Here is a 27,456-nt window from a genome sequence, read left to right on the forward strand (position 1 = left end):
CTCCAGCAGCCGTTGCGGGCGACTGAAGAAGTTGAGCTGAATTTGCAAACGCTTCGTCCCCGGCGCTCGGCAGCGAAACTCGGGCAAGAGAGGAGGCAGCAGGTGAAATTCAAAACCCCACCGCTTGATCATGGGAAAATCAGGTGAGCAGATGCCTTTGTGCAGTTGGTTGGGTGCTCCTACAACGGCCGTGCCTCGTTCTGTGCTCGGAAAGCATCGCTGCGGCGTTAGCGGCTTTCCTGGGAGAAAGCTGCTTTCATTTGTGCACGGAACAGCCTGGGAGGAGCTTTCTCCCTGACACAGGGTTAGATTAAAAAGGCAAGGAAAGCGACCCCCCCCCTCCCCAACCTGCCCAGTGCAGAAGTAGTTGTATTTTACACAGCTTACGTTTTGTGGCCGATAGCTTTGCTTTGCTGTAGGAAATAAATCAGAAGCCCTCTAGCTTCAAAATGATCTGACGTCTCGCCGTCTTGACAAAACTTACCCGCTTTGCACACAGGCAGCAGGAGGCTTTGAGGTGATGGGGGGAAGCTTTTTATCACCCTTCCTGTCGGGGGTGGGGGGATCTGGGTTTAAGATTTGGTTACCGTTGGGCTGCGGGTTGCCTTGCTCAGCTCCTAAGGCCCTCCCCAGCTGTGCAGATATTTGTGAAGCCTCTCCCTGCTGCTGGCTGCGTTGTTGTTGGTCCTTTTCCCCAGTGCTGCTGGCTGCCTGCGTGCCCTGCTCCGGTGTTCTCAGCTTGGGGGACTCCTCCAGAGCTGCCAAGGAGCTGGAGACCTTAAAAAGAGAGAGCTTGTGCCCAGGGCTTTCCTCATCTTTGTCCTGTTCGACTCACAAGTGAATATCTGTGCTGATCTGCTGAAACAGCTGCGAAACTGGATGGTTTCGTTCTGTTCTTGTGGTTAGGGTGTTGTTCCTGTGACAAATCAGAGCCTTGTCCGTCTGTCCTGTGGGTAAACAGCATTACGGGCCACGCTCAGTGGTACTTGATTCGCTCAAAACCGTAGGCCTCTTCCAGAGGAACCTGAGGAGAATCTTGGTGTGGGTAACGCTTCAACGGGCCTCAGCATGGGTGTGTTGAGATTTTTTCCTTTCTTTAAAGGTCAGCATCCTCGGTGAGATCAGAGCTGTCTGCAAATGCGACTGTAAAGGGCTCACTGATGTGACACCCAGCACCATATAGACGCCAGTGGGTGGTTTTGGCCCCGTGTCCCGCAAGCCGCGTATGCTTCCAAGAGGATTGGGATTTAGTAAATGTCCTTACAACGATTTAAATAACTGTAGCTGCTGAGAAGTATCAAGTTCAGCGCTTCCTTGCTAATAGCATCAAAAGCACAAATACCAGAGACGTCTAGTGGCTGCACGTTACCTTATCAAAGCACGTTGGGCAAAAGCAGTAGAGAGATTCCACCGTGCACCTCCCCACCCCAAAATGATTGAAATCTCTTTTTGTTTTAATATATGCAAAGTGCTAATGCAGTCATAAGGCAATTACTGTCCTTGTTATTTCCTGTACGTGTGTTACTGCACATTTGTTGGTTGTTCCCCACTTAGGAGCAATGACAGAGCAGAAACTCCTTTTGCCAAGGCTTGGGGAACGTTTGCATCCCGAAGCAGCGATACAAATAGAGCTTGAGATCGAAGTGCATGTTAAAAACGTTTTGTCACTTGTGTCACGCTTTTCAAATCGATGGTAAACTGGGTCCAGGTTACAGTCTTTGAGCTGCGTGTGCTATTTTTAGATGAATTATAAAACTGAGATCCTGTCCTGACAATGGGTTTTTTGACTGACTCCCATCTGCCCTTTCCAGTGCGATGAAGTCTTCAAATTCCTGTCTGAGATCATTCAGGGTGGTTTGCCTTCGAATGGGCGAGAGCAGCTATTTTGGAGAGTGCTGCTTCCTCTGTGTTTTGGGTAAAATACCCCGAGTTCCTGCTGTAGTACTCTTGAGGTTTCTCTGCACTAGGATGTATGGGAAGGTAACAGGTTGGCTGACCTCGAAACGGAGTCCTTGCTCCTCTCCTGGGTCAAAAACATTAAGGCAGAGATGACCTGAAGGCATAAATTTAAGGATGCCCTACTTCATGTAAAATGGGCCCCCTATTTTAGAATAAATTACTTCAGAGCAGTTTCTTTAACTTTTTATCTTTGGCAAGTCTGTCTTGAGGTCTAAGTATCCCCAGGCAAAGAAATCCTGCTGTTGAAACTCTCAGTTCTTTGCCCAAAGCTCTCTAATGATGTGCTGTTGCTAGCAGTTGGATTGTATTTGAAGCAATGTTCATTGCAAGTGTCAGACCGAGAGACTTAGCACTGTTTTTTCTTCGCTGACTAGAGCTGCGTGTCGGAAGACATCGCTACCCCTGACTCAGCTTTCTTCCCTGGAAGCTGCAGGCTGCTAAAACCAAATTCATACTGAAACTCCCTCCTCAGGTTTAGAAAAAAGCCTCCCACGGCCCTAACTCCTGCAAATAACTTCAGCCAAACGCGGGGAACCCCTCTGCCCTCCCCCCCCTGCTCTTCCCTTTTCCGACAGCGTTTGGATGAACGAGTGGTGCGGGCTCCCCTCCCCACAGAGCCCGAACTGGAAAGACTGGGATGAGTCTTTTCTGCAGGAAATGGTGAGCTGGCTGCTCTTTGTTGCCCTGTTGCTAAGACAGCCGGGTCGACTGGGCTGCAGCTGTGCGGGGTGGGAGGCCGGGGGTCCCGCCGGCAGCCCTCGCCCCAGAGGGGATCTCCCAGCCAGCAGCTGCGGGCGATGCTCGGGGGAGCAGCTGGCTGCCAGTTCCTCTCCTCCGCTTCTGGAGCGCAGGGGGGGAGTCTCCGAAAAGGCCGGGATGATGGCAGAAAAAGGCAGCTTCAAAGTCTCATTTCTTCCGCTTCCCCTCCGTGGTGGGGGAAGGGAGCTCGCCCCGCTCGCTCCCTAAAAACCAGGCGGAGGTGGCGGCAGGGGGATCACCCCGTTTCTTCTGGCGAGTGGGCGCAGATGCTATTGGACAAAGACAAGGGCTCAGTAAATAATGGCTATCTTTTTACAGGGTTCGGTTTTCTTTTCTTTTCCCCTTCTGCAAATGTGGGTGGGACTCCAGAGAAAAGGCTGGGAGTTACCCACTGGGCTGGTTGTTGAGTCAGTACAATAATAACGGCCAGAGAAAGTGTTTTGATAAAAAGAGAGAGGAACCAAACTCGGTGCAGCTTTCCTTGCTGGTTTTAATCTTCCTTAGAAGCGTGTCGTGGGTTTTAACCCTTCAGACGCCCCTTTGGAGGACGGTAAAAAGGACTGTCGTGTTCTCTGCGGAGCGGGATGCACCTTCAGCTGACCTGAAGTGCCAACTTGCGCTTCACCATCTCAGTAGGAGAGGGGCACAGCAGGTCACGACAGAAGTACGAGCGTACGAGAGAAGGGGCCTGTTTCCTTTCTGAGAAATGCGATAATCGCAAGCTGCCAAAATGACAAGGCCTTTCAGGTTGGCTGGTTTTACAGGGCTGGTAGGGAGAGAGCAAATGAATTGGTCTGAGCTGCTAGTGTTTGGTAACGGCGGGGCACTGGCAGAACTTGTCGTCAATACAAGTTACTGGCTGTTTCTCTTTATGCCAGAACCGAACTGGAGGTGTGGTGGGGGAAAGGGCCTTTCAAAAATCAATTTAGTTCAATTAAAAACTTCACACTTCTCCATTTTTTTTATGCGTAGAAGACACTGATTACTTGCTTCAAATTCGATACATGGCAAATAGAGAAAAATCTGCCAGGAAGGCATCAGGTTTTGGCAAACAGTGTTCTGGGCTGGATTTTTATATGTCTGTGGAACCATCAGGGCTTCGGTGGGGGAGAGGAGGCGAATGCAGCAACCACCCCGTGCAGCAGCGGTTACTCCTGTCGACGGTTAGATAAGTAGCCTTAGCTCCTCATGCTCACGACAGATAAATGCCAAAACAAGCACAAAGGGCTCCCAAAGAATAAGATGGAATGTGATGGTCTGTGTTAACCGAGATACCAACCAAGGTTTCCCATGCCACAGAGTTGCACATCAGAAAACGTCAGCTCTCCTTTCTGAATCCCCCAAGAAATCTTTCTCAAAAAAAAAAAAAAAAAGGCATGAAGAAAGCTTTTGTTACTGGAAACATTCAAACCCGTCATTTTCTATCAGTACGGTTGGTCGGGTCTGTCTTGCCTGGATTTGGATTTGCCTCGGTTGCTGCTCCGTGTGCAGGAACAAAAAGTATCAGAAAATGGGTCTCTTGATTTTAACTGCTTTGTTATTACATATTACATATCTCAACAGGCCAGAAGGCTGTTTCAGACGACTATTTTAGTAGAGGCCGTGCTGTTCTCCGGAAGATTAGCTGGAGCCTATCTATGGTATGTTTTTACAGGCAGATGTGAGCGAGTTCTGCCCAGTCTGTGAAGGTCAGAACAGCAGCTCTGCCAGAGCTGGGCTGGGTGGCCCCGCGGAGGGGGGTGAGGTGAAGCTGGGTGGGTGGCCCACCGCTGGGGTTCAGAACTGGCTCCTGTGCAAGCAGGTATGAGGAGATGGTCGTAGTCTGGGGTGTTGTGGAGAAGACAATATGGGCCTGGTTAAGGCCACCACAAACGTCATTTGAAGTTGACTGAACTGAGTTACAGAGCGAATCTCGGCTTCAAAATAAAATCCCGTGGGCTTTGCCTGGTCTCAGCTTTAAGCATGATCGTTACAGAGCTGCGTGAAACAGTGAGTTAACTGTCCTCCCGAAGCTTTGCCATGCCACCATGGTACGCGCGGCGTTTGGGAGCTGTTTTCACACCTAGATTGTGACAGCTGTCCCCACGTAGACACCTGTGTGTCACAAAGATGAAACAGGGTGGCATGTGTTGCTGACATCTCCGTGCCCTCTTGTAAATGAAAATGTGGGGGGCAGGGGGAGTGTTTTCCACGAGACAGCTCTGGTGATAGTTTATGATAGGCAGATATTAAGAAAGTATTGAATAAAAGCTTAATTATACCCCGTGTGTTTATGACACTTGCAAATTCCGTGGGCCAGTGGCACGTGTTGGGCACTTAGTGATCGTCAGAAAGTGGTTGGAGGTGAACTGTGGCAGGGTATAACCTGTTCTTGAATTTTTCCTTGTGAAGACCCATACTACTAAACCAGACCTCTCAGCTCATAACCACAGAAGGGTTGAGGTGGGGAGGGACCTCTGGAGATCATCTGGTCCAACTCCCCTGCTCAAGCAGGGCCACCTAGGACTGGTTGCCCAGGACCATGTCCGGATGGCTTTTGAATATCTCCAAGGATGGAGACTCCACAGCCTCCCTGGGTGTAGGCAGGCACGTATATTCCTCACATATGCTGCAGCCTCTTTTCTTTCTTTATTTTGGCTCCCAAGCACAGGGCCTGTGCGTTAACGACAAGAGCTGCAGAAGGAACATTGAAATCAAGAGTTTTAAAGATTTTGGGGTTTAGGTAGAATTTTAATTTCCAGGGGGTGGTGTGAGGGCAATATGCCTATTTGGTCCTTTAAATATATGGTATTCAGAGTAGATATAAGGAGGAAATTTTTTACAATGAGGGTGGTGAAACACTGGCACAGGCTGCCCGGGGAGGTGGTAGATGCCCCATCCCTGGAAACATTCAAGGTCAGGTTGGACGGGGCTCTGAGCAACCTGATCCACCTGACGGTGTCCCTGCTCACTGCAGGGGGGTCGGACTGGATGGCTCTTAAAGGTCCCTTTCAACCCAAACCATTCGATGATTCTATATTTCTATGAAATAAAGACCATGTTTTTCAAGATTTTGAGTTATAAGAACTGGGTTTACCCTGCTGAGCAGGTGGATGAGAATGAGATGGTGTAACTGATAGTGACTATGGGTAAAGAAAGGTTCCTGTGTCTCCCTGCCTGGTCCAGGCTACTGGATAGGGGAGTTTACACTTCAGTGATCAGAAGAAATGTGCATGACCATTTATGTACCAGGGAGGCACATAAATAAACATACTTTGAGCATTTCCCCAGCTATCTTGGATGTCCTTGGCAGAAAAGGAAGGTGAGAGGGTATGGGAGCTAATGAGATGAAAGCTAGTTCAGGTACGGCTACCCCAAACAATGGTAGAGGAATAAAATTGCGGAGCATATCCCAGGAGATGTGGGATAGTTATTCTGCCTTTCTTCAGTTCTTCTTCTTTGCAAAATTCTTCACTTTGCAAAGGCTTTGATTGGCACCAGGCAGATGACAGTGCTGTGTAAAATGAACTTGGCACTGGGTGCCATCAAGGTTCTCTCTGTTGCTGCCCGTCCACAGGGCACAAGAATATGCAGCATCCAAAATATGGATAAGTGACCAGCAGAAGTTACTCAGGTTGGACACATAAATGGGCTTAGAATAGTCGTTACTGGCTGAAGAGTGTAGTGTCACGCGGCTGTCACGCAAACATTGTTGTAAGGTGGAATGACAACGTCACGGTTCAGGCTCAGATTTGGTAGTGGGGAAATGCTCATTAGTTACTCATTAGTGAATACAATTGCACCTTATTTTCTTCATAATTTACTGTGATGAGAAACTCTAAGTGGATATGTTGTTGGAGAGGGTGGAAGAAAAGGAGAAGATTGCTTCGCTTTCTTCTCCTGCATAGTGTGGTGGGTTCTAACGCACGCAGGTCACTTGTGGCTTTGTATTTTGAAGTGTAGGTACCCGAGGAGTTGTGTGGCAAGTAGATTTAAGAACCCAAGGCCTTACTCACAAGAGGGTCTCCTTAGCCTTTTGAAAAGGGTTAGCAGCCTCCACATTAACTGCCTACAAGTGTTGGCTGTGTGGGTGTGCGGCGTGATTACAGCATCTGGTTGTCCTCCATGGCAGAATAGTAATAAAAATAATACTTCTGATGGTCTTTCATGCAAACCCAACTTCTCTAGATATGATGAGTAGTCATTTCCAACCTTATGCAAGACAGCCACTCCGTGGTAGTGACTGCTTGTTGACAGGCTTGTTGGTCTGACTGTTTGGAGGAGAGAGGGGCTGCAAGCAGAGGACTTCTACCCCCACCCTCGCCGCCAATGAAAGTGAGAACTTGGTTCTGTCAGTGCTCGACTGATTAGTGGTGGGGTTGGGGTTTTTAATGCTTGTATCACACAAGGCTCTGCTGCCTCGCAGAGTTCCCAGTTTACCAGGTGCTCCCTTTTAATCAGGGCAGTCAATTGCCTCACAGTTTATCAAAGGCCTTGAGTGAGGAAGTAATCAACACTGCCTATTATAGCGAGAATGGGATTTGCAATCAAACAGTGACATGGCTAATGTCATTGAAACATTATTACACCGGCAGCTTCATATTCTCAGGCAATATACTTCAAATTTGGTACGGGGGGGGAAATAGTGTGTGACGTCATACGGCGCAGGTAATGCGAGGTTATTAAGTTGCCACTTTGCTGTAGTGGAAACCCAGATAATAAAGTGAGTGGGAACTTTGTCTGTCAGATTCAATTAACTCGAACATCTTACTGTTGTCCTGAAGCTCACCCCAGGGACGCGCAGGTGTGTAAGAAAAGTTCAGGCTCAAAGACATCAGAGAATCTCCTCCCTGAAGAGGGATCTCCTGAGCTGAAGCGAAAGCTATTTTGAGCAGCCTGATAAACACAGGAATGTTCCAGGAAACTACTCCCATTCAAACTCGTGTCTAATTATAACCCCCAATTCCTTTCATTCCCCTAAGCAATACTTTCTCTTCTAACTTTTAGTAGGATCATAGGCTAATTCAGGTTGGAAGGGAAACAGCGCACCAGCAATTATGATCTCACCCATAAATGCCCATTGTATGGGAGGGAGATGTTGCCCCTTTATTGAATTTTTGGTTCAAAGGTGTAAAAGAAGACAAAGAGACCTGACCCAGGACATAATGCTTTCTGAATATAGTATTGTTTCCTTCCCGCCAGGATGTATATGTGATTTCATTTCTTCTGTACGTTTCCAAGCCGTCAGCCAGTTGTGTTAGAGAGCAGGGGAGTTTAGCACTGAAGGTGGTCAGTTGTTATGGCTGGAAGTGATTCATGGAGTGTCAGATCCCTGCTCCCAAATGACATATGTAGGAAGAGCATTAAGGGCCAGTCTTTGAAGACGTTACTGTCCCAAATGAGAAGCAAGAAAGTGCAGTCAAATACATGGAGAAAGAAACACGGGATATTCACTCCCTGGGCCCTGCAGAGGCCAGCCAGTGTAAGGCCATCCTGGACCGTTTGTGACTTCAAACCAAAGCACTGAGTCAAAATGCAGCGGAGGCATAAATGTCCTCTTAACGCTTCTCACATCAGTTAAATATCCACCACTTCTCCATTGAAGGGACGCTGTTCTCAGAGTGTGAAAGATTCAGCTAGGGCTAATTTCCAGGGAACTACATTTCAAGTGAGGATAAAGTTTATTAATGTCAGACCTCTCAGAAAAGTCTAGATGAAAATGTGGTCATTAGAAGCTGGGATGTCTTTCACTCAAGAGTTTTGTTTGTTTCCAGTTTGTTAATGTACTTTGTTGAAACAGAGGTAGCTCCAGTTATCCGGGACAGTAACAAAGGACTTCTTGGTATTATTACAGTTCCCTAAAGCCTCCCCTGATTTTTTTCACAAACCTGTTGGGTGTGTTCATAGTTGTATTTGCTGCATTCTTATTCCACACCCCATTTCTGCTATCAAAGTAGGACAGAGCAATTCTGCGGAGTCAAGGCGGACTGAAAGGTTTTCAGCATTAAAGCAGAGCTATACGCAGTGTTTAAACTATTACCTTTTTACTAGGTTTCTGCCCACTTTGCGTTGGTGTCCTCTCCAGGTATTCCGGTGCTTGGCTTCTTTCTGCCTGGGTTCTGGGCAGGAAAGAGTGTGGAGGTAACATGCAGTGTCCTGGGCAATATGAGTCACATTGCCAAGGCTGTTGGTATCAGGTGTTTGCGTTTACCTCTTTCCAAAAGGGTGGGTCCTTTGAAGTGTATTTTGCAGCTTTCTTCAGACGTGTTGCTCTAGCTATTATACGAGCACATTTCTAATGATTTGTTTTGGGGCAGAATTGAAAGGTGGGGTCACTATCTCTGTTTACCTGTAATGCACACCTTGGGTGGAGGGTTGAGGCCTGCGTCATGGCTCAAAGAGCGATTGAGACAGACAGAACGGTCCTTCTGTGTAGGGTTCTATGTGAGATCCATTTCATAGAATCAAAGAAAGGTTTGGGTCGGAAGGAATGTTTAAAGGCCATCTAGTCCAACCCCCTGCAGTGAGCAGGGACACCTTCAGGTGGATCAGGTTGCTCAGAGCCCCGTCCAACCTGACCTTGAATGTTTCCAGGGATGGGGCAGCTACCACCTCTCTGGGCAGCCTGTGCCAGTGTTTCACCACCTTCATTGTAAAAAATTTCTTATATCCAGTCTAAATCTGCCTTCTTTTAGTTTAACAGCGTTACTCCTTGTTCTACTGCAACAGGCCCTGCTGCAAAGATTGTCCCCATCTTCCTTATAGGCCCCCTTTTCAGCACTGGAAGGGTGTTGTAAGGTCTCTCCGGAGCCTTCTCTTCTCCAGGCTGAACAACCCCAACTCTCTCTTGTTGATGGCATTATGTGTTAATTATCTGAAGGCTAAATAGAAAGACTTAGTATGTAGGGAAAGTACAAAATTACCAGTGAAGATAACCCACAAACAGTAGGACAGAGAGCACTGAGACAACAATGATACTTCTAGAAATTGATACTGTGCTCTTTCTTGAATCACTGGGGTGGATATTTAGCCACAAAAAAATGTGCCTTTTTTGCTAGTCAAGCGTATGCCTGGTGTAATGTTGTGCACCCTGAGTGCTGACATAACGCCTACCCATGGCATTTCTGTTGTGCAGGTGCTGGGTAGAGAGGTTTTATGTTTGTGTTTTATGGATATTTTACTCTTTCCCCACATCATCTTGCAGCTCTGCCAGACCGGTGGAGTAGGTCCAGTTGGCAGCTGCAGAGGTGATGCAGAGCAGGTAGTATTGTGGAAGACCTGTTCGGATAACTCGCTTCTGTTTTGATGTCCAAAGAAGGGAAGAACAGAGCAGGAGAAGACAGGGTTCAGAGAAGAGGCAGAAAGGATTCAGGCATGAAGGGCTCTTCACCTGAGAGAGAGTGAGTAGACTGGCACTGTGTAGAGACAGCAAGAGAATGGAGAAATAGAAAAACAAATCTGACAGGAAAAGGCAACCTGGATGCCGCTGCTTACTTTTCCGCGGTCACACGAAGGTGATCAATGAAACTGCCAAGTCCAAAACCATCACAACTGTAAGGTGTGCTCTGTAGCACATCATAACCTGGAGATTCGTTGTCACGTGCTGTCATTATCTTAGCCAATGTTCTAGAAGAGTCCAAAATAGAGGTAAATAATTGAATAATGAGAAGCAAGCAACTGTATCTAATACCTTCAGTTGTTTTACTTATTAAGCTGTGTAATGATTCATGACCAAACCTAACTTCCTGGCAGTAGGAAATAATTTTTTTCTAGCAGCTTAAGCAGCCTACATGAAGGGAAAAAAGTACGTCTCCAAAGCTGTTTAGGAAGCTGTTCCCATTTGGGTGGGAGCCTGAAAAATCCCATTAACTCTCACTTTTAATGTCTGGCTTCCCTGTGTACGGAACATTGGTAAAATGGAAAAACTTAACATGTCTTCCAAAACAAATCTGAGATACATTTGGCTGTTGCATGTCCCTCTGCAGACATCAGCGTGCACAGGAGAAGCTGCGCAGAGAGGGAGGTGGTTAGCACATGAGCTTGAGTCACGGCAGATTAAGTGTTTCTATAGCAGCCACCTTTGAGGGAAGGGGAGGACAGAGGCTCTCTAGGGACAGCAGAGCAGTGTCTGCCATGGCTAGAAGAAACTCAGTTTTGCCCATGTCTTGTTGGTCTTTGTAAGTCAAAATGTTAGTATGGAGCTGGGTTATGCAGTACTTCTGTTAATGGATGGGCTGACAATCGACAAAGCCTGTAGTTCAGTTGACTTCATTTTTTTTTAGGATTTGAATTTGTTATTGTCCTTGAGAGCAAATAGTTTGAATGGAAACGTTCACGTTTGCAGGTCGGATAGTTTATCTGCCATTTAATGCTGAGCAGATGAGATATTAAATCTAGGTGATAACAGCTGCGAGCTTTAAGACGGTCTTGTGCAGGAACACGCAGCCTGGAGTATGTGATGCAACTCCCAAAGCTGTGTATTTCAACTTCTTTGACCTGCAGGCTGTCTTAGAATCTCCCTGCTGGAAGCATGGGCCCCTGCATCCATGAAATGAAGTGAACTGGCCGCAGGCTTCCTTTCCTCAGTAACCTATGATAGATGCCTTCAAAACAGGCCGTGAGCCTGCATGATGCAGCAGATGAGAGGTTTAGGACTCTGGCCTGAGGGAAGCAGTGAGCTGGGAGCAATGGTAATGGGAGTGATGGGACAGGCTTGTTAGCAAAAGGGTGTGTGGATGCTTAAACACCAGAGTAGGGCTACCCGTTTTGTTTGGTGATCTGCAACTTGTGACATAAAAAACCTAAGAGGAGGAAGGGAAGGTGGTGGGCAGATCTCGTCTCACCCAACAGGGTTCCTGTTGCTGCCTTATGCCAACAGTTTTAATACCAGAAAGCCTAGCCTGAAAGCATGTTGATGGAGAATATATGAGATATATGTCCACAGTGACGCTTTGGTCTGGAAAAGGTCAACCCAACTTCAGACTGTGTTCAAAAGGTTTAAGGTACTGCGTGGAACACTAATGGTTTTCTATGTGCATTGGCTATTGAGATTATCTTAGGCGGCTCCTAAAGCTGTTGGGGAAACTGGAGAGAACTCTGAGAACAGATGACAGCACAAGCTTGGGTTGAGTAATCACCTTAGGAAAAAGTTACGAGAGCAGGATGTGCAAACTGACAGCTCCACTAGAAGAAAATGCATCATTACAAACAGCAGAACAGTGTAGATGCTAATAAAGGAGAGAGTGATTGATTATAGTTGTTAGGGTCAAGTAGTGAGAGGAAGCTGACAAAGCTAAGCTTAATAACAGGAAACACTTCCTAGTCATGAAGTCTGTTTGGGCTTCAAAGTGTCTTACAAGGAAAATGGTGGTAGCTGTGCTTATTAGGATATTCAGAAATAAAGCTGCTGAATCATTAATAAAGGTAGAAACCCACGTGATGGTAAAAGTGGAGTAAATACTCAAAGATGTCTTGGCCTGTTCAGAAGTTTCAGCAAAACAAAATGAAAAAAAGTCTTTCTGTTTTGCAGATGCTACCCATACCTCTCTAACTGCCCCCATACCTTGTTTCAGGTTCCAAATTTCTCTTAAAGCAGCAATTTCCACAGGGTGACCAGTGCCAGGGAAGATCTTTTTTTTTTTTTTTTTTTCTCTGAATCTTGGGAAAAAAGATCAGCAAAGCCATGAAAGGAGGTAACGTGAAATTGCCATCAAGGTGTATGGTGTTGTGACTTGTCACTCTTCCTCTGCCTTGTGCTGCTGAAAGTCCCAAGTTTATCACGGTACAAACAGGAGCTTTTTTAAAGCTTTGCAGTCACTTTGCAATTCAGGTGTTTACCGAAGGCACTCTAGCACGGGGCGGGGGAAATAATCCCCAGCAGTCATTAATTTTCTTTGCTCTTTGTAAACAATTATTTGCCTTGAGCCAAATAAAGGTGCATTTTGAGATTCTGTGATGTTGTACTATATAATGAATGAAAATAATGGATGTGTTTCAAAGTATTTGCATAATTCTACACATTTTAGTATCTCCGTTTTCTTTAGGTGGTGTCTCGACTAATACAGAAGATTCTTGCATGCACTGACAATAATTTGCATTTTTAGTGCATCACCTTAAAGGACCTCCTTGTCGCTTAATCTGAGACTTCTTTGCAGTGGTAATGCAATGTGCTGAAATCTTAAAACGAAAGTCAGTCAAACCAGCCTGGAATCACGTTGCTGTTGAATAAGGCTCATCATTTTTCTTCAACCTTCAGTGAGTCTGTACCACCCCAATGGGAGTGTCTCTTAGAGTTATTTCCTGGAGGGAAGGCATTGATGGTTCATTTCATCCGACTCCCAGGTAATGAGGGTGGCGTTCTTCTGTTCTTCAGTCCAGCCTGCGCCAGCGTCTTAGCTACAGGGTGTGCTTTTTCTGTCTTCACTAATGTCTGTATTTGACAGACCTTTCTGATTTTTTTGATGTGATTTCAGCTTCCAAACAATTTGCTGAAGAAGTCTTGAAAGCACACAATGACTACAGGAAGAAACACGGAGTCCCCCCATTAAAACTCTGCAAGAAGTTAAACAGAGGAGCCCAACAGTGAGTTCAGTCCTTTCTTTTCTCTAATGAGATTTGTGGCACTTTTATCCATTAGCTTTGCCTGTGCATACTGCAAAACTATTTGCTTTTTGACATGCTGATACTCAATGAAGACTTACTGGGTGGAAAGGGAGGGACTCTACTCTTTCTGTCTCCCTACCCGACTCCTGTCACCCTTTCTTTCTTCATCACACAGCACCAGCTGGTCACACGGGCACTTCTGTGGTCACAACTGTATAAATCTTTCTCGCACCCTTTTCCAGATGTGGGCTGTATCTGTCTACACTGGTATGTCTCCTCTGCAAAGGGTAGTTGCCTAAAACGTGCTCCACCACCACCTCTGTCAGATGATGGATTGTCATCTGCAGGAGAATATCCACTGCTGCTGAAATAGTGAGAAAAGAACTTTTTCATGTGAGGAAGCGATCACTGGTCTAAGATCAGCGGAATCAGATGGAAGTAATTTCAGATCAAATTGTCTACCTCCCTGCCCCAAAAGCAAAATCAGTGTATGTTGTTCTCTAGTCTGTCAGGAGGACACATCTTACCCCTTCTCCAGGGCCGAAGGCTGTGCAGCTTCTTATCAGTCTCACATACACTGGATCCATCTTCCTGCTGTCTGGCTTAAGTCTTCCTTATAAAAATTGGAGCCCAATACTGCTTGTCCTCTTTGCTGTAGACATAACAACCAGATGATTTCCTTTCCCTTTACAGCAACCTTTTTCAGAGTAGATTTGAAAATCTTCAGAATCTACTGATCCTCGCAGTACAAAGGAGATACACGAAGGAGTAAATGCTGATTAAACTATTCAGAAGATAAATGTCTTTCCATAGTAGCTAAATAGTGGCCAGTTTGATCCCTGCAGATGTGAGATCTCATCTCCCGTTAGGCTTTCTACCATAATGGTGCAGACTTCTCTGCACCAGCTGGCTGGGAGCCAGCGAGGCTGTAGCCTTGCCGGAACCCGATTTACTGTCCCAGCATGATGCTGTGCTCTCACACAGGTGCCCCAGCTCCCGCACTCCTAGACCAGAGGTCTCTGCCAGATGTTGTGCTGTACCACGCACCACGTACGTGGCGTGTGGACATGTCCTCCGGCAGCAAGGAAAATCTGATTCTGTCTTTATTTTTTTCACTTTTTTTTCTTTTTTTTTCTTGAGACACATAGTAACTGGATGCAGTATTTCTAAGAGATGGAATGCCAGTGACTCATCCACATACCTTTGTAATCTTCTGGGGTTTTCCTTCTGTTGCTCAAAGTGTTGTTTCATTTCTGTTTTACATGATGCCTCTGAACGAGGAAGAAATTTCATTGACTTGTTGATAACACTTGCTGTGTCTCCAAAGTGCTACAGTCGGTTTGAACAAGTCAACTTGTATGAATAGTTCAGATTGTTCTGTCAAGTCTGCATTGCTCCACATTTATCTCTAAGTGTGCTATTGCCCTTGGTGAGTATTTTTAGGTCCTTCTGGAATTCCTCACAGTCCTCTCTGGTCTCAGCTGACTTTCCCCACTGTGATGAATAACGATAGGAAACCTTTGTTTGCAGTCTGCAACTTAACTTGTAAGAATTGAAAGATACAAGTTCAGAGACTGGTGAAGCTGGTTGACAGCAAGAACTAGAAATGGCTTGATCTGAGTAGAAGACATGAAATATAAGAAACCTCTTATTTGTCAAGACAGATTCTGCATAATCTGAAACTCAAAGAAGAACTTCACCTTTTCTTTAGGTGTATCTGATATCTTTGTTGGTGTATATCTGGTGCATCTCTGGGTACTTTTCCGTGCTTCTCTATCTGTGTTGAAAATGGTCTGTTTCCTACTATTTTTAGTTCCCATAATTTGACAGGTTAGATGAACTGACTATTGGATGCCTTCTTTAGCATGAGATGAGTCACCCCCAGCAGGTGTCTGTTCATCTCTGACTGTAATGAAGCATAGGGTGATGATCTCAGATGAAAATCCCATGCTTTCAACTGCCTGAGCTAGGGTGAATTAATCACCCTTTGTCTCAAATCCTTGGCAACTCCATCCGTGTGCAATGTGTACTTTGTTCCAGTCTTGCCTCTTGCTTGGGATGTGGGGATCCTTGAAGAGAAAAATGACAGCACTGTAGTGATACAGGGCGTGAAGGATCCTCCAGAGATCCTCTAGTTCAGGATCTAGCAGACTGCCAACAGACAGGCTTTCATTATTTCTAAATTAAAAGAAGTAGCTAAATAGGAGTTTTGTTTGTTTGTTTTGGTGGGAGGACTAGGACAGAAGGCAATGGGAACCTAATGACTGAAGTACTAGCTTGGGCCAAAAAGTTCAGCTGGACAGATTTCCTGTCTCTGGCAGATGCCTGTAATACATGATTAGGGCAGGAGTAGCAGGACAAAACAAATGTGGTGATCGTTCCCCCATTATCTTCTCCCAGAAATTACAGATTTCTCCTGGAAATTATGGTTTTCCTAAGCAGTAGGTTGTATCCTCTTTTATTTGTTGCTATTGTTTAATAAGCCCTGAAGATTCTCCCCCACGTACACTGTAAATTTGTCTAGCTTACTTTCAAACCCACATGCAACTTGCTGTCTGCATCGTCCTGCGGCAATGACTTCTGCTGCAGAGTGGAAAAAGTGCTTTGTCATACTTGACTTTTAAATCTACGACCTGACGATTTTGTGTGTCACCTCCTGTTTCTTGTGGCATGAGAAATAACAAATGATCTTTCCAATTTCACTGCCTGTACTGAAGCCTTTCCAATGTTGAATAAAGAGAATTGTTTTACACATGATGTTCTTCTTAACTCTATTGTTGTAAGACAATAAAATACATCCCACGCTCTCACACATGTCAGCTTCTATAGAAGCAGTGATGCTTATCCCTGTGCTGGTGTACACAGTCTTTGCCTCAGATTCTCCGTGCGGTCCCACTCTCTACCGTGCTGTCGCCTGGCACATCGCTCTTGTTTTGCATTTGGCTTTTTGTTAATTTGTAAATGTAGGGGTTTTTTTACACTTGCTTTGACTGAATCCCCACTTCGGTCTTTTTTTGCATCTCACTGAGAACATTTTCGTTACTCCCAGGAGGGGCCTAGAAATGTCAGGAGGTGACACCTGTAGCAATTGCTGCAGGTACTTCCCTTTCCACCAGCAGCTGCAGCCAAGGATGGCTGGTGGATTTTGAGGTGCTGGGCAGAACTTGGTGGGGGGAGATCTGCCTTTTGATTTCTTCTAGGCCCTTCTTAGCAGTGACACAAGTGCTCATGAAAGACAAGAAAAATGGCCTCTAGGCCTTCCCTTTGCCTGACTGCTAGATCTAGGTGAGCTTAAAGCATCCCTGGCTTCAGGGCTTTGCAGCTGAGTAACTTAAACGGTCCTCTTCCACCAAAACTCCTTGCTTGCATCTCCTCCTCTTCCTCCTGCTCCTCCTCCTCTCTGCTCGCTGTGGCTGTGGTCTGTGACTCAATGTGTGGATTCCTTTGCTAGGTATGCAGAAGAACTGGCTTCCACGAGGGTCCTCAAACACAGCTCCGAGTCTGCTAATGGAAAATGTGGAGAAAACCTAGCATGGGCATCCTACGACCAACCAGGTAAGGTTTCCTCTCATGCTGTCTCACAGACACCAGGTGAATGGTTTGTCCCAGGTACTTTGGGCTCAGAGCATCTGGTTGCAAGAGTACTGGCATTTCCTCCGCTTTGAAAATGGATCCATCACAGCCCAGCTCCGCCCAGGCTCACTGGGGACAGGACGGTGACACGCAGTCACCTCTGTGTACTGAGAGCAAAGAGCACGTGGAGGGACTGAAGGGACTGTGCTAGTGTGCTCTGTCCCTTTGGAGGTACCACTTGTCAGCTCGGCTGCTCCGTATGCCCCCACTGTGGAGCTTGAGTGCCACTTGTATGTCCATAGATACAAGTCAACGCCTCGTACTTCACCTTTATCCTTAGTTTGTCCCAGCCAAAGGAGGGCCGGCCACAAGCCAGCTGGGGTGAGGAAGGTAGAAAACCAGCCATTGCATCCTATGCAGCAGTTCATGTTTGTGGGTGCAAAAACGGGGCGGGGGGGAGGGGGGGGCGGACACCAAAGTGAGAGAAGCTGTGAGTCATCTACTCTCTTCTGCCCTGTCAGCAAACAGGCTTTGAGCCTTCTTCCATGCCTTCCCTTCTGAAGACAAAAATACTCCGTATATTTTCTGATCATAAATGTAACACGTAACTGGCGACCTTCGGTTTGGATGCCTGAGGAGCTGAATTTTGGCCAGGCTGACAGCCTGCGGCGAGCCCTCCGTCGGCACGACGTTCAGCAGGCTCTTCCCTCTTGCCTCAGCCTGCTGAGACAGCAGGTGGGATGTATTAAAAGCAACCTCTTGCTTGCTTTATTCCCATCTACCGCTGGAATTTCCAGCACAGCCTCAGGGAGACAGAGCTCATTTTTGCAGGCTGGAGGCCCTGTTTGAAGGACCTGGAAATTTGAGTAAGTGAGTTTTAGACCCAAGGACACTGCTCGGTTCCTCTGCAAGCGCCAACTCCGGTCCCCAGTGGGTACTTTTTCATGTTGGGGTGGAAAACCACAATTTGATCTACTCATATTTGGCATTCTGTCCATTGCAAGAGTCTGAGGCAAGGGTTCAGAGCAGCATGGGAAAAGACAGATGTATGGCAAAGTTTGCCTAGTGGCTATGACTCACTGACTGAGCTTACTTCTTCCTTCTTGTTTGTGTTGATGGCCTGTGCTCCTTCCTCCGAGGTTAAAGTCACAGAATTCCCATTTAGAGAGTTGGAAGCAAAACACACGAGTCCTTCCATAAGTTGTGTAAGGCCTGTCTTTTTCTGGATCCCATTTATTGTCTTCAGTGCACTGTTTCCACACGTACTTGCCAGTTCTGAGCAATTTTGTTGCTATTTTTTTATCCATAGGATTGAATACCTTGCTGGGAAACTTAAGCTACATCCCTTTTTTTTTCCATAAACCACTTCTACATTTCCTACGTAGCAGGATCATTCAAAGTACCAGAATGAGGAAACCAAAGAAGGTTACTCTCTCGTCTGGGCTTCATCTCTGTGGAGCTGGTTCATTCTTCCTCTTTTTCTCATATAGTTCCCGTTGGATAGTTAATTTGTACCCTGCTCGATGAAGCCGAAATTTGTATTAAGGCATCCATTCAAGGGCTTAACAAAGGTAGGCAGTGTCTTCTGGTTTCTTTCCCAGACAAAGCAAAATTCAATAAACCTCCAGCATACTCTGTATTCTCTCTAAAAAAGTGATGCTGTAGTTTATTTTGGCTCTTACTGGGTTCTGTAATGATGCCAGAAGACGCATTTCTTGTTTCAGAGGAGATTTAAGCTTTCAACTGTAAAAGCCTTCTAGTTTGACCGCTCTCCTGGTAGAAGAATACCTTGAATTGTATTCAGAATTTAAGAGTTACAGAGCCTAAAGCTATCGCTGGAAATATGTTTATCCCTGTAATCCAAGAAATAGTTGACAGCTGTTTCCTCCCTCCAGTCCTGCAGGAACTGCTCCGTGGCAGACTTCTCTTTGTCTGTGTTCAAGTAAGTGAGCTGTCATCTGCCACTAATGCGAGAGACCGCAGCCTGCCGTGGCAGCTGCAGTATGTCAGGCTTCTCAGGATGCCTCGTCTCATTTCTCATGTGTCGGGAGGCGGAAGGCAAGCATTGGATGACTAAATTCTGGTTGGGATGGCTGGTGTGGTCGTGAAGAACGTGCCGTGTTGCCTGTAAAAACATTGCGGCTTATGAACTCTAGAGAGAGTTCCTAAGAGAAATTCCCTGTGTGTTATCACCCAAATCTGTTATGGGAGGAATCTGGGTCTGCCTACAGATCGGGAGTAGCGGGCAGAGCGGCACAGACACCCTCTGCCCCAGCCCTGGAAGAGCGTGCTCTGACTGAGAGCCTGCCTTGATGCGTCCCTTGCTGTCTACCACCAGGCTCTTACTACTGTTAAACAAAGTAAAGTAAAATAAAATAAGGACCTGCATGAGGAACGCTGGAAGTAGAGGGTTACTTCCTAAAACCATTAGTATGACTTCAATCTAGGTAGATATTTTATTTCTGAGGCAAATTTAAATCAACCTCTACCTTCTTTCCCCTCAGACTGGAAGGAAAGTTGTGACAACAACATGTGAGGAAAATTGTGAGGTTTGAGGTACCTCAATTTTAAATAGATCGCCATGATCACTATGCCCATCCTTGCACAGAAATATGTCATAGAATAGTAGAACAGTTTGGGTTGGAAGGAACCTTCTGTGATTTTATTAGAATGTGTTTAGTGGGATTACTTGAAGATTTAAGGATGCTTTGGTATGAGGAGAAACAGTAAGGCTGGGGCCAGAGACATTAAATGTTAAGGGGAGCCAAATACAGTAGCGGGGCTGCCACAGCCTTATGTTCTCACTGGTGAGGCTGAGAATGTGTTCCCAGGCTTGCACACACAAACAGACGTGTACAGCGTGCACATGTGCGTGTGTATGGCCACCACATGGCAGGGTGCCACAAAGATCAGCACAAGCAGATGCAGCCAGCGTTAAAACGAACAGCACCAGTGGCCTCATCCTGTTCCCCTTTTTGGTTGTTCACAATGAAGTATGTAACTGGAAAATATAGAAATAAAATAACATAATATATACTTATAAAATACTTATTTCCCAGTACTTGACTTTAAAAATAGATATAATTTATACTTTTATAGCATTAAATTATATATATGTGTATCAGTCATGGAAATAAAACTCCAGTGTGGATCCCTGCAGCAGCTAAGCTCAGACACTCAGTCTGCCCAGTAGCTGCCCCTGGATCCCAGTCTCCCCAGTTGCTTGCATGTGGACGTACCACCCCCTGAGGCTGCAGTTCGACTCGCACAACGTCTCTTACACGCGCGCAGATCCCTGGCTGTGTGAGGAGGCTTAAGGCACAGTCAGTGTGGCCACGTTATGAGCTCACAGCTTGGGTAAATAAAATGAAGTCACTGTGCTGATTCTGGACCAAGTCTCGGGCAGGACGATACTCAGACACTACTTCAAGGATTGTTGCGCCAGGTTTTTATGCGATGTAGACGTGCCCAGGGAGTCATGGTACTGATGAAACTCGTTAGAGCGATGGCTGCAAGTTCTGCAAGTGGAGCAGCAGAAGAGAAGCTGCAGCGCTGACTGTAGGACAGATCTGCCTGGGTTTTGATAGAAGTAAACTCGTATCATTTCTGCTATCATCAGGAATGAGGGGTGGGAGTGGGATCTCTTTTCTGTGTTCTTTCCTTCTGATTAAATGCATTTTGAACAGCAATGAAGCCCTGTTTTGGGGGAGCTTTGTGGGGAGTGGGAGCTGTTTTCAATGAACCATTGGAATGCAAGGGGAACGGACATTAAACACAACTGCATCGCTTATTCCGTAATAATTCAAAATGGAAATGCTGTGCTCAGTTCTCTGAACCAGCGCCTCTGAGGATGCAAGTTGCTGCAGAAGCAGGTAGGCTCAGTGCTCTGCTGTCCCCTCTGCTGTTCTCTCTCTGGAAGCCTGGGGATCACTGGGCTCAAAACAGAGTTTTTCCTTAGCCCCCTGCGTATCAGCTCTCGCTTTCAGCACTGGTTTGGCTTGTGTCCCAGCACTGCATTGTTTACTGCTCCCCAAGGGGCAAAGAATCAGAAGAAAAGTATTTCAGAGGAAAGACAGCATGTTTAATCACTAGGTACCTACGTGTCTTCTCACATGGTCCTTCCACGTAGGACCCCCCCTCACCTCCTGTGGCATACGACAGATACAGTTCATTCGTTCACTTCCAGGACACTTCTTTAACATGATTTCAAATCAGAGTCTGTCAAAAGTTGCCTAGTCCTTTGGTCATCTTCTCTTCTGCCAGGAACAAGTTAGTCTTTAATTTCTCACAGCCTATGATGCAATGACTCTTTTAATTCAAGGAGGGTGAGAGCAATGCCGTACAGTGATAACCTGGTCCTGCACGTGGAAAACAGAGCATAGCTACCAGCTTCCAGGCTTTCACTGCCTGGCTGCAGCAAATTGCAAGCTTTCATCCGCAAAGGCTGGGAATTAACCTGTCATACCCACCTATGCTCATTGTCTTGCATGTACAGGATTGAGGTATTCTTACTTGATGCCATTGCCACCTTCCTTGAATTAAAGAGTTACCAAATTTTCACATGAAGGTATTCTTTAAATTAAAAAAAAAAATTAAGATATACTGTGTTTGTCAAAAGTTCCCTGTGTCTTGCAGTATTTCCGTTCTGGAGATTTTAAGTTCTTGTCACATGGAGCCTAGGTGCGCTTCCTAGAGCTCCAGGAAGCTGAGTGGGGATGACTTTCTCTTGAACTACTCTTGGCACTGTATCACACGGATATGTTAACAGAGGGAATGAAGTGCTGGTAGCAGTGGGAATGCAGACCTGCACCTGTAAAAATGCTGTTTACGTTGTGTGGTCACCTCATACCCATAAAATGCATGTGCGTCATAATGTGTCTGCAGTCGCGTTTTGTACCTCTGTTCCACCCAGCTTACCACGAACACATCTAAACCCTTCGTAGCTTTGAAGTCTAGGGGGGGACAAGATGAGCTGCTTGGGTTTGGGTTTGTTTTGTTTTACTATGTGCTTTTTCTTTTCCCTTTGTATTGCATAAAGATTGCTCTTTTTTTTTCAGTCTTCATTTTAGCTTTAGTGTGAGTAACAAATGAACAAACATTTGTGTTACAGACTTCAGCAGTAAAACGTGTCTACTGTTGTTTGGTGCAGGGAGAGCAGGGAAAGAAGGAAGCTATTGTTATTCCCGAAACACTTACTTTGGGAAGCAAGAGAGGTTTTGCTACCTTTTTATGTAGAAAATGTAAATTGACTCTGCTGAGAGAGCACTGTTCCTAACAGGCAGTGTGGCCTAGGTAAGTTCATAGTACTTTCAGTTCACAAACCTCTCCAGCGATGGAGAAATATTCAATATTTTCTCTCAATGACATCTCTGAAGCCAGCTTGCCAGGCTAACAACGCCACCCTTCAGCAGACTGCATCGTAAGAACCTGAAGTTTAAAGAAGTTAGCGCCGTGTCTGACTTCCAGAACGGTGCAAGTTTGAGACTTTTTGCTGCCAAATAGCAAAACATGAGTCATTGCTGTTCTGCAGCCAACAGTCCACCAGGGACCAGCGTTCTTCATGACGGTGGGCTTAACAGCGTTGGCAGCTTGCTATGACATCAACTGGCCTTGCGTTATCCATCCTGGAATGCTAAGCAGAAATTTCATTATTGATGTAGCTCAGGGAAAAACCTGTCCTCTTTTCCTCCCACCTCTCTCCCCATCACCAGCAGTGTCTGACACAAGAATTTCCTAACAACCAGTAATGGAAAAGAAATAACATTTGACTGCTGAGTGCATAGCATCTGGAAGGTCTAGGCTGAGCTCCTGCCCTCTGTGCTGCCTGTTCCACAGGGCCCACTGCCGATTGTCAGCATCGGCTTCTTTCCATCAGGTTCCTTCACTGTTCAACAGAAAACAAGGATGGATTATTTCTCTGGCAAACATCAACCTTAGAGACCCGCAGATGTGTAGTGCTACATCACTGGCCATAGTCTCCTTATAGAGCTGTGGTCAGCGAAAGCCTTTGGTGAGATGAGACACTGCTGGACACGAGGACTTCCACACAGCAGCAGCTCCCAGGCATGTTGATCTGAGGTGTCTGACTGTCATACCCCAAGTTAGAGTGCCTCAAAGTGGACATTCACAGTGGTGAGCGCTAAGAACCACTGAAAATAAATGCAATCAGAAATCTGAAGTATTAAATGCTGTTGAGAAGATGGAAAACCAGAGAATGTCAGAAATGTCATTTTTCTTTGGTTTGCCTGGAGCTGTAAGGGGATATCTTCATAGACCTGCACCCACAGGAGGCCTCCCTGTAGAGAAGGTCCCTGTTCCCTTTTGATCAGAAAATCTGTCAAGGCTTGCTTAAGTCTTTCCAGATGTGTTCCAAGAGGGAGGAGCTGGTGAAAGCCTAATGACAGGAGCACTGATCTAAGATGAGGGAGATGTGTCTTCACTACCTTCCAGGCTGAAAGTTACAGAAGGTTCTGGGCAGGAAAAAAAGTCAAGTCAATGTGTTAAATTGCCAGATGGTTTCTTTGAGGACTAAAGGGATTTCTGCCCCATCTCGATCCAAACGCTGTGCCACACAGATCTCTCTTGTCCAAAGGTTTTTCTAACTTCGAACATGTAAAGTTTTAGCAGCAGATGAGAACTGGTGGATGGTCCTGCTTCCTGATCTGTTGGTGATAGTATTCATCAGCTCTGTCCTACCAGGCGAGCACCTTGCTGCACAGATCTTCCCTGAACGGGATGATCTCTACCTGGTTCTACAGCTGTTTCGCAGGTTGCCTGCCCAGGCTTTGAGCCAGGCTGTGCTGGCCACGTGGGCAGTATTCCAGTGGAGAAACTGGTGGACTGTGTTTGCGTTGAGTAAAACTCAAGTCATTGATGGCATTGATGGTATGAGATGCTTAAGAAAAAACATTAGACTAATTACTAACTCAGTAAATTAGTAAATTAGGAAGAGTGGCTGGAAAGCTGCCCAGCGGAAAAGGACCTGGGGGTGCTGGTCACCAGCCGGCTGGACATGAGCCAGCAGTGTGCCCAGGTGGCCAAGAAGGCCAACAGCCTCCTGGCCTGTGTCAGCCACGGTGTGGCCAGCAGGAGCAGGGAGGTGATCGTGCCCCTGTACTGGGCACTGGTGAGGCCGCCCCTCGAATAGTGGGTGCAGTTTTGGGCCCCTCCCTGCAAGAAGGACGTTGAGGTGCTGGAGCGTGTCCAGAGAAGGGCAACGGAGCTGGGGAAGGGTCTGGAGAACAGGTCTGTGAGGAGCGGCTGAGGGAACTGGGGGTGTTCAGTCTGGAGAAGAGGAGGCTGAGGGGAGACCTTATCGCTCCCTACAACTACCTGAGAGGAGGGTGTGGTGAGGTGGGGGTTGGTCTCTTCTCCCAAGTAACAAGCGATAGGACGAGAGGAAATGGCCTCAAGTTGTGCCAGGGGAGGTTTAGATTGGACATTAGGGAAAATTTCTTCACCGAAAGGGTTGTCAGGCCCTGGAACAGGCTGCCCAGGGCAGTGGTGAAGTCACCATCCCTGGAGGTGTTTAAAAGACGTGTAGACGTGGTGCTTAGGGCCATGGTTTAGTGGTGGGCTTGGCAGTGTTAGGTTAATGGTTGGACTCGATGATCTTAAAGGTCTTTTCCAGCCTAAATGATTCTGTGATTCTGTGATAACTGAGTAGCAACAGCTATTGCAAAACAATAAAGATTTGGTAAGTTACGGGTACTACAGTATTACCTATAGTTCAAAAACTTTTTTCAGTAAAAAGACTGTTTCTCCATGTTTCTAGAAAGCTATTAAGAGGCTGGAAGTGAGCCACACTTCTGTGCTTATGTCATGATTCCACAGCAGATTTCTTTTGTGTTTCAGGAAAGGATGTGGCTGACAGATGGTACAGTGAGATAAAAAATTACAGCTTTCAAAACCCAGGGTTTTCTTCTGGGACAGGTAAGTTAAGGCAGGCACTGCCTCTTCAAAAATTCAGTTTTTATTTTAAGAAATTGGCTAGCCAACTTGTTCGATACTATTCAAAAATCTAACTTTTTATCTTAGAAGAAAAAATTAGAGAGGAAAAAAATTAGAATTTTCCTGGAGTTTTATTTAGAAACTAACAGAAGGGTAAAAGGAAACTGAGAAATGAAGACGTAAGCAAAATTTGTGCTTTTTTTTTTTTTAATACTGTGTTTTTCCTCCAACTCCAAAGTTTTTAAAAGGCAAGTTAGTTTGTAGAAAATACTGAATTAGAATCATATGGGTGTCTTACTCAAGGTACTATGCTGTTGTTTACATTGACATGTGACTTCTACCAAATTATATCACTCCAATCGCAGAGATCACTTCACGTATAACTTGGAGATCAGGAGCAGGCCATTGACTGCATGTTGGCAATCTACTGTTGAAAGATCGTAAAAGCATTGCTTCTTGAATAATGCTCCAGCAAGAGAGGTTCCTGAGCTTGTTTCAGATGAAGAAAATCACGGTTTTGTCCCATGGGATTTATCTGTGCATAGAGGGAACAACTGACGGAGCAGCACAATGCCGGGGTGGCTGTTACCACCAGGCAGAAGCAGCCACAAAACCAGTGTTATTTTGAACAGTTGCACATGCAGACACATGGGGGAGTATGAGATGGTTAAAGCAAATGAAGAATAGTCACTGTCAGAACTGCTCTTCACACTGCAGGGAGTAAAGACCATGATGTTGAATTTTATATCAGATACTCATCAAACTGCTTCTTTCATGGTTCACCTACTAGGTATTCTTATTTGGATATAGGACATGGAAATGTCCTGTAGTAGTGTGGAACAAGATCACATCAGGCTTTTTCAAGACATATGCTAGATGTAGGGGTTTTTCATGTCCTTAGCTTGTTCTCCTGTTAGAGAAAGAAACAGTTTTGTATTGTTCCTTATTTCCCCGCCCCTCACTGTTAAAGGGAATGTTATATATTTAGTACCTAAAATGTACGCGTATGTTTCTCTCTTTTTCTTCAGGTCACTTCACAGCAATGGTTTGGAAGAACACAAAAAAGATGGGAGTTGGGAAAGCTTCCACTAATGATGGCTCAACGTTTGTGGTGGCTAGATATGATCCAGCTGGAAATGTAGTAAATCCAGGCTATTATGAAGAAAATGTCCTTCCTCCAAGAAAATAACTTTTTTTTTTTTTTTTTTTTGAAAGGTAGTCTTATTGCTTAATGACAAGTGAACCTGGATTTGGACTTAACAGTGTTTGAAATGAAGTACGATTCAATGAAATTTCCTGTTCAGTACCGCTGTTCACTTCTCGTTCCAGAGGATGCAATTACGTGTTGCTTGAGTCGCTCTGCACGTTAGGTCCCTGTTGTTTCTGAGGGGGCTTCAGTTTATTTGAGGATGAAGTATATGCGGCATTTCTGAAGGGTAGAATTTGTAAGTTCTTTGGGGTTTTTTTTAAATAGTTTGCATGAACTCTGTCAGCATGTGAGTAAGCACATGTTGGGTGTCTTTTTTTAAACAAGTAAATTTATAGCGTTCTGTAAACTGAAGATACCAGCTTGTAATTCTATCACGTACTCCCAGTTTTCCAGTATTTTTTAATAACTGTAACTTCTCTGCTCTGTCTATACCTCCTGCTGCTGTGGGGCCTTCTCTCTGCAGACAGAACTTATGCAAAACTTCCCGCATGAAAGATACACGTGTGCAATGTGGCGGCGTTCAGACTTAATGTGGTTTTATTAGGAGGATCTCACGGAACACTAAAACATCGCTGGCAAAACTGTATCTGTCAAGCAAGCGATAACTAATGCATGACCTGAAAGCTACTAAAATTGGTTAAATCCCAGTGTTAAACTTTAGGTGCTAATATTTGAAATCTCTTTCAGACGAGTGTATTTCAAGTTCGAACCCCATCTGACAGTTTACAGTATGTACATTGCCTTATAATCAAATCGTTCGCTTTTGTTACAGGAAAGCAAGAAACTACTTTTCCTCTTAGATATTTACGCACAAAAAAGTTTCTTTGATGGAGCCTGTTGGATTTTATTTCTTAATGACTTATTTTTATTTCCGAAGGAATGTCTTCTGTAGATATCACGCTATACAGACCATAACATTCCCAAATCGTCTCTCCTCTCCTTTAATGATGTCACAGTTGGAGGTATTCACATGGTCATAATTAAGAGACGTTTACTCTTTGTTCATATCACTCAATAATAGTAAAAATATTTCACATGCTGGATCGTTGCCTTGAAAAAATTCAGACTGAATTTCCTTAAAAGCAAGCAAGCAGAAATTCTGAGGACACTTTTTTTCTCTTATGAAATGTGGATTGGGACATTTTGGCCAGGTTCATGTACTGTGCTTCAATTTTGGGTTTTCTTTTCTCTGTAAATGTCTCTTTTGACTTCTGCTGAGGTTCTGTATGCCAGAATTTGGTTCATGGAGAGTGCCATTACAGAAATACTTCTTTTTGTTTACACAGGTGTAATAAACTGCACTGTTACGGCTTGATTATACGTCACTGTGATGCTGTATGTTACAATCTTTTTGCTGTAACCAAGAATTTAACACATACAATGAGCATCTGAAAATTAAATATTTTTGAATATGAATTACTGAA

At 45.4% G+C, this 27,456-nt stretch overlaps 1 protein-coding gene across 1 annotated transcript; it reads left to right on the top strand.

Annotated features, from left to right (window-relative positions):
* Nucleotides 1-30: 30 nt before the first annotated feature.
* On the top strand, nt 31-27,456 carry GLIPR2 (GLI pathogenesis related 2). The gene is made up of 5 exons (XM_086469026.1): nt 31-143; nt 13,170-13,278; nt 16,751-16,854; nt 24,727-24,804; nt 25,851-27,456. Exons 1-5 carry the CDS (start codon nt 131-133, stop codon nt 26,009-26,011), a joined length of 465 nt encoding a protein of 154 aa, XP_086325152.1. The 5' UTR covers nt 31-130; the 3' UTR covers nt 26,012-27,456.

Source organism: Leptosomus discolor, chromosome 8 (assembly GCF_034619465.1).
Source record: "Leptosomus discolor isolate bLepDis1 chromosome 8, bLepDis1.hap2, whole genome shotgun sequence".
NCBI classification, from domain to species: domain Eukaryota; kingdom Metazoa; phylum Chordata; class Aves; order Leptosomiformes; family Leptosomidae; genus Leptosomus; species Leptosomus discolor.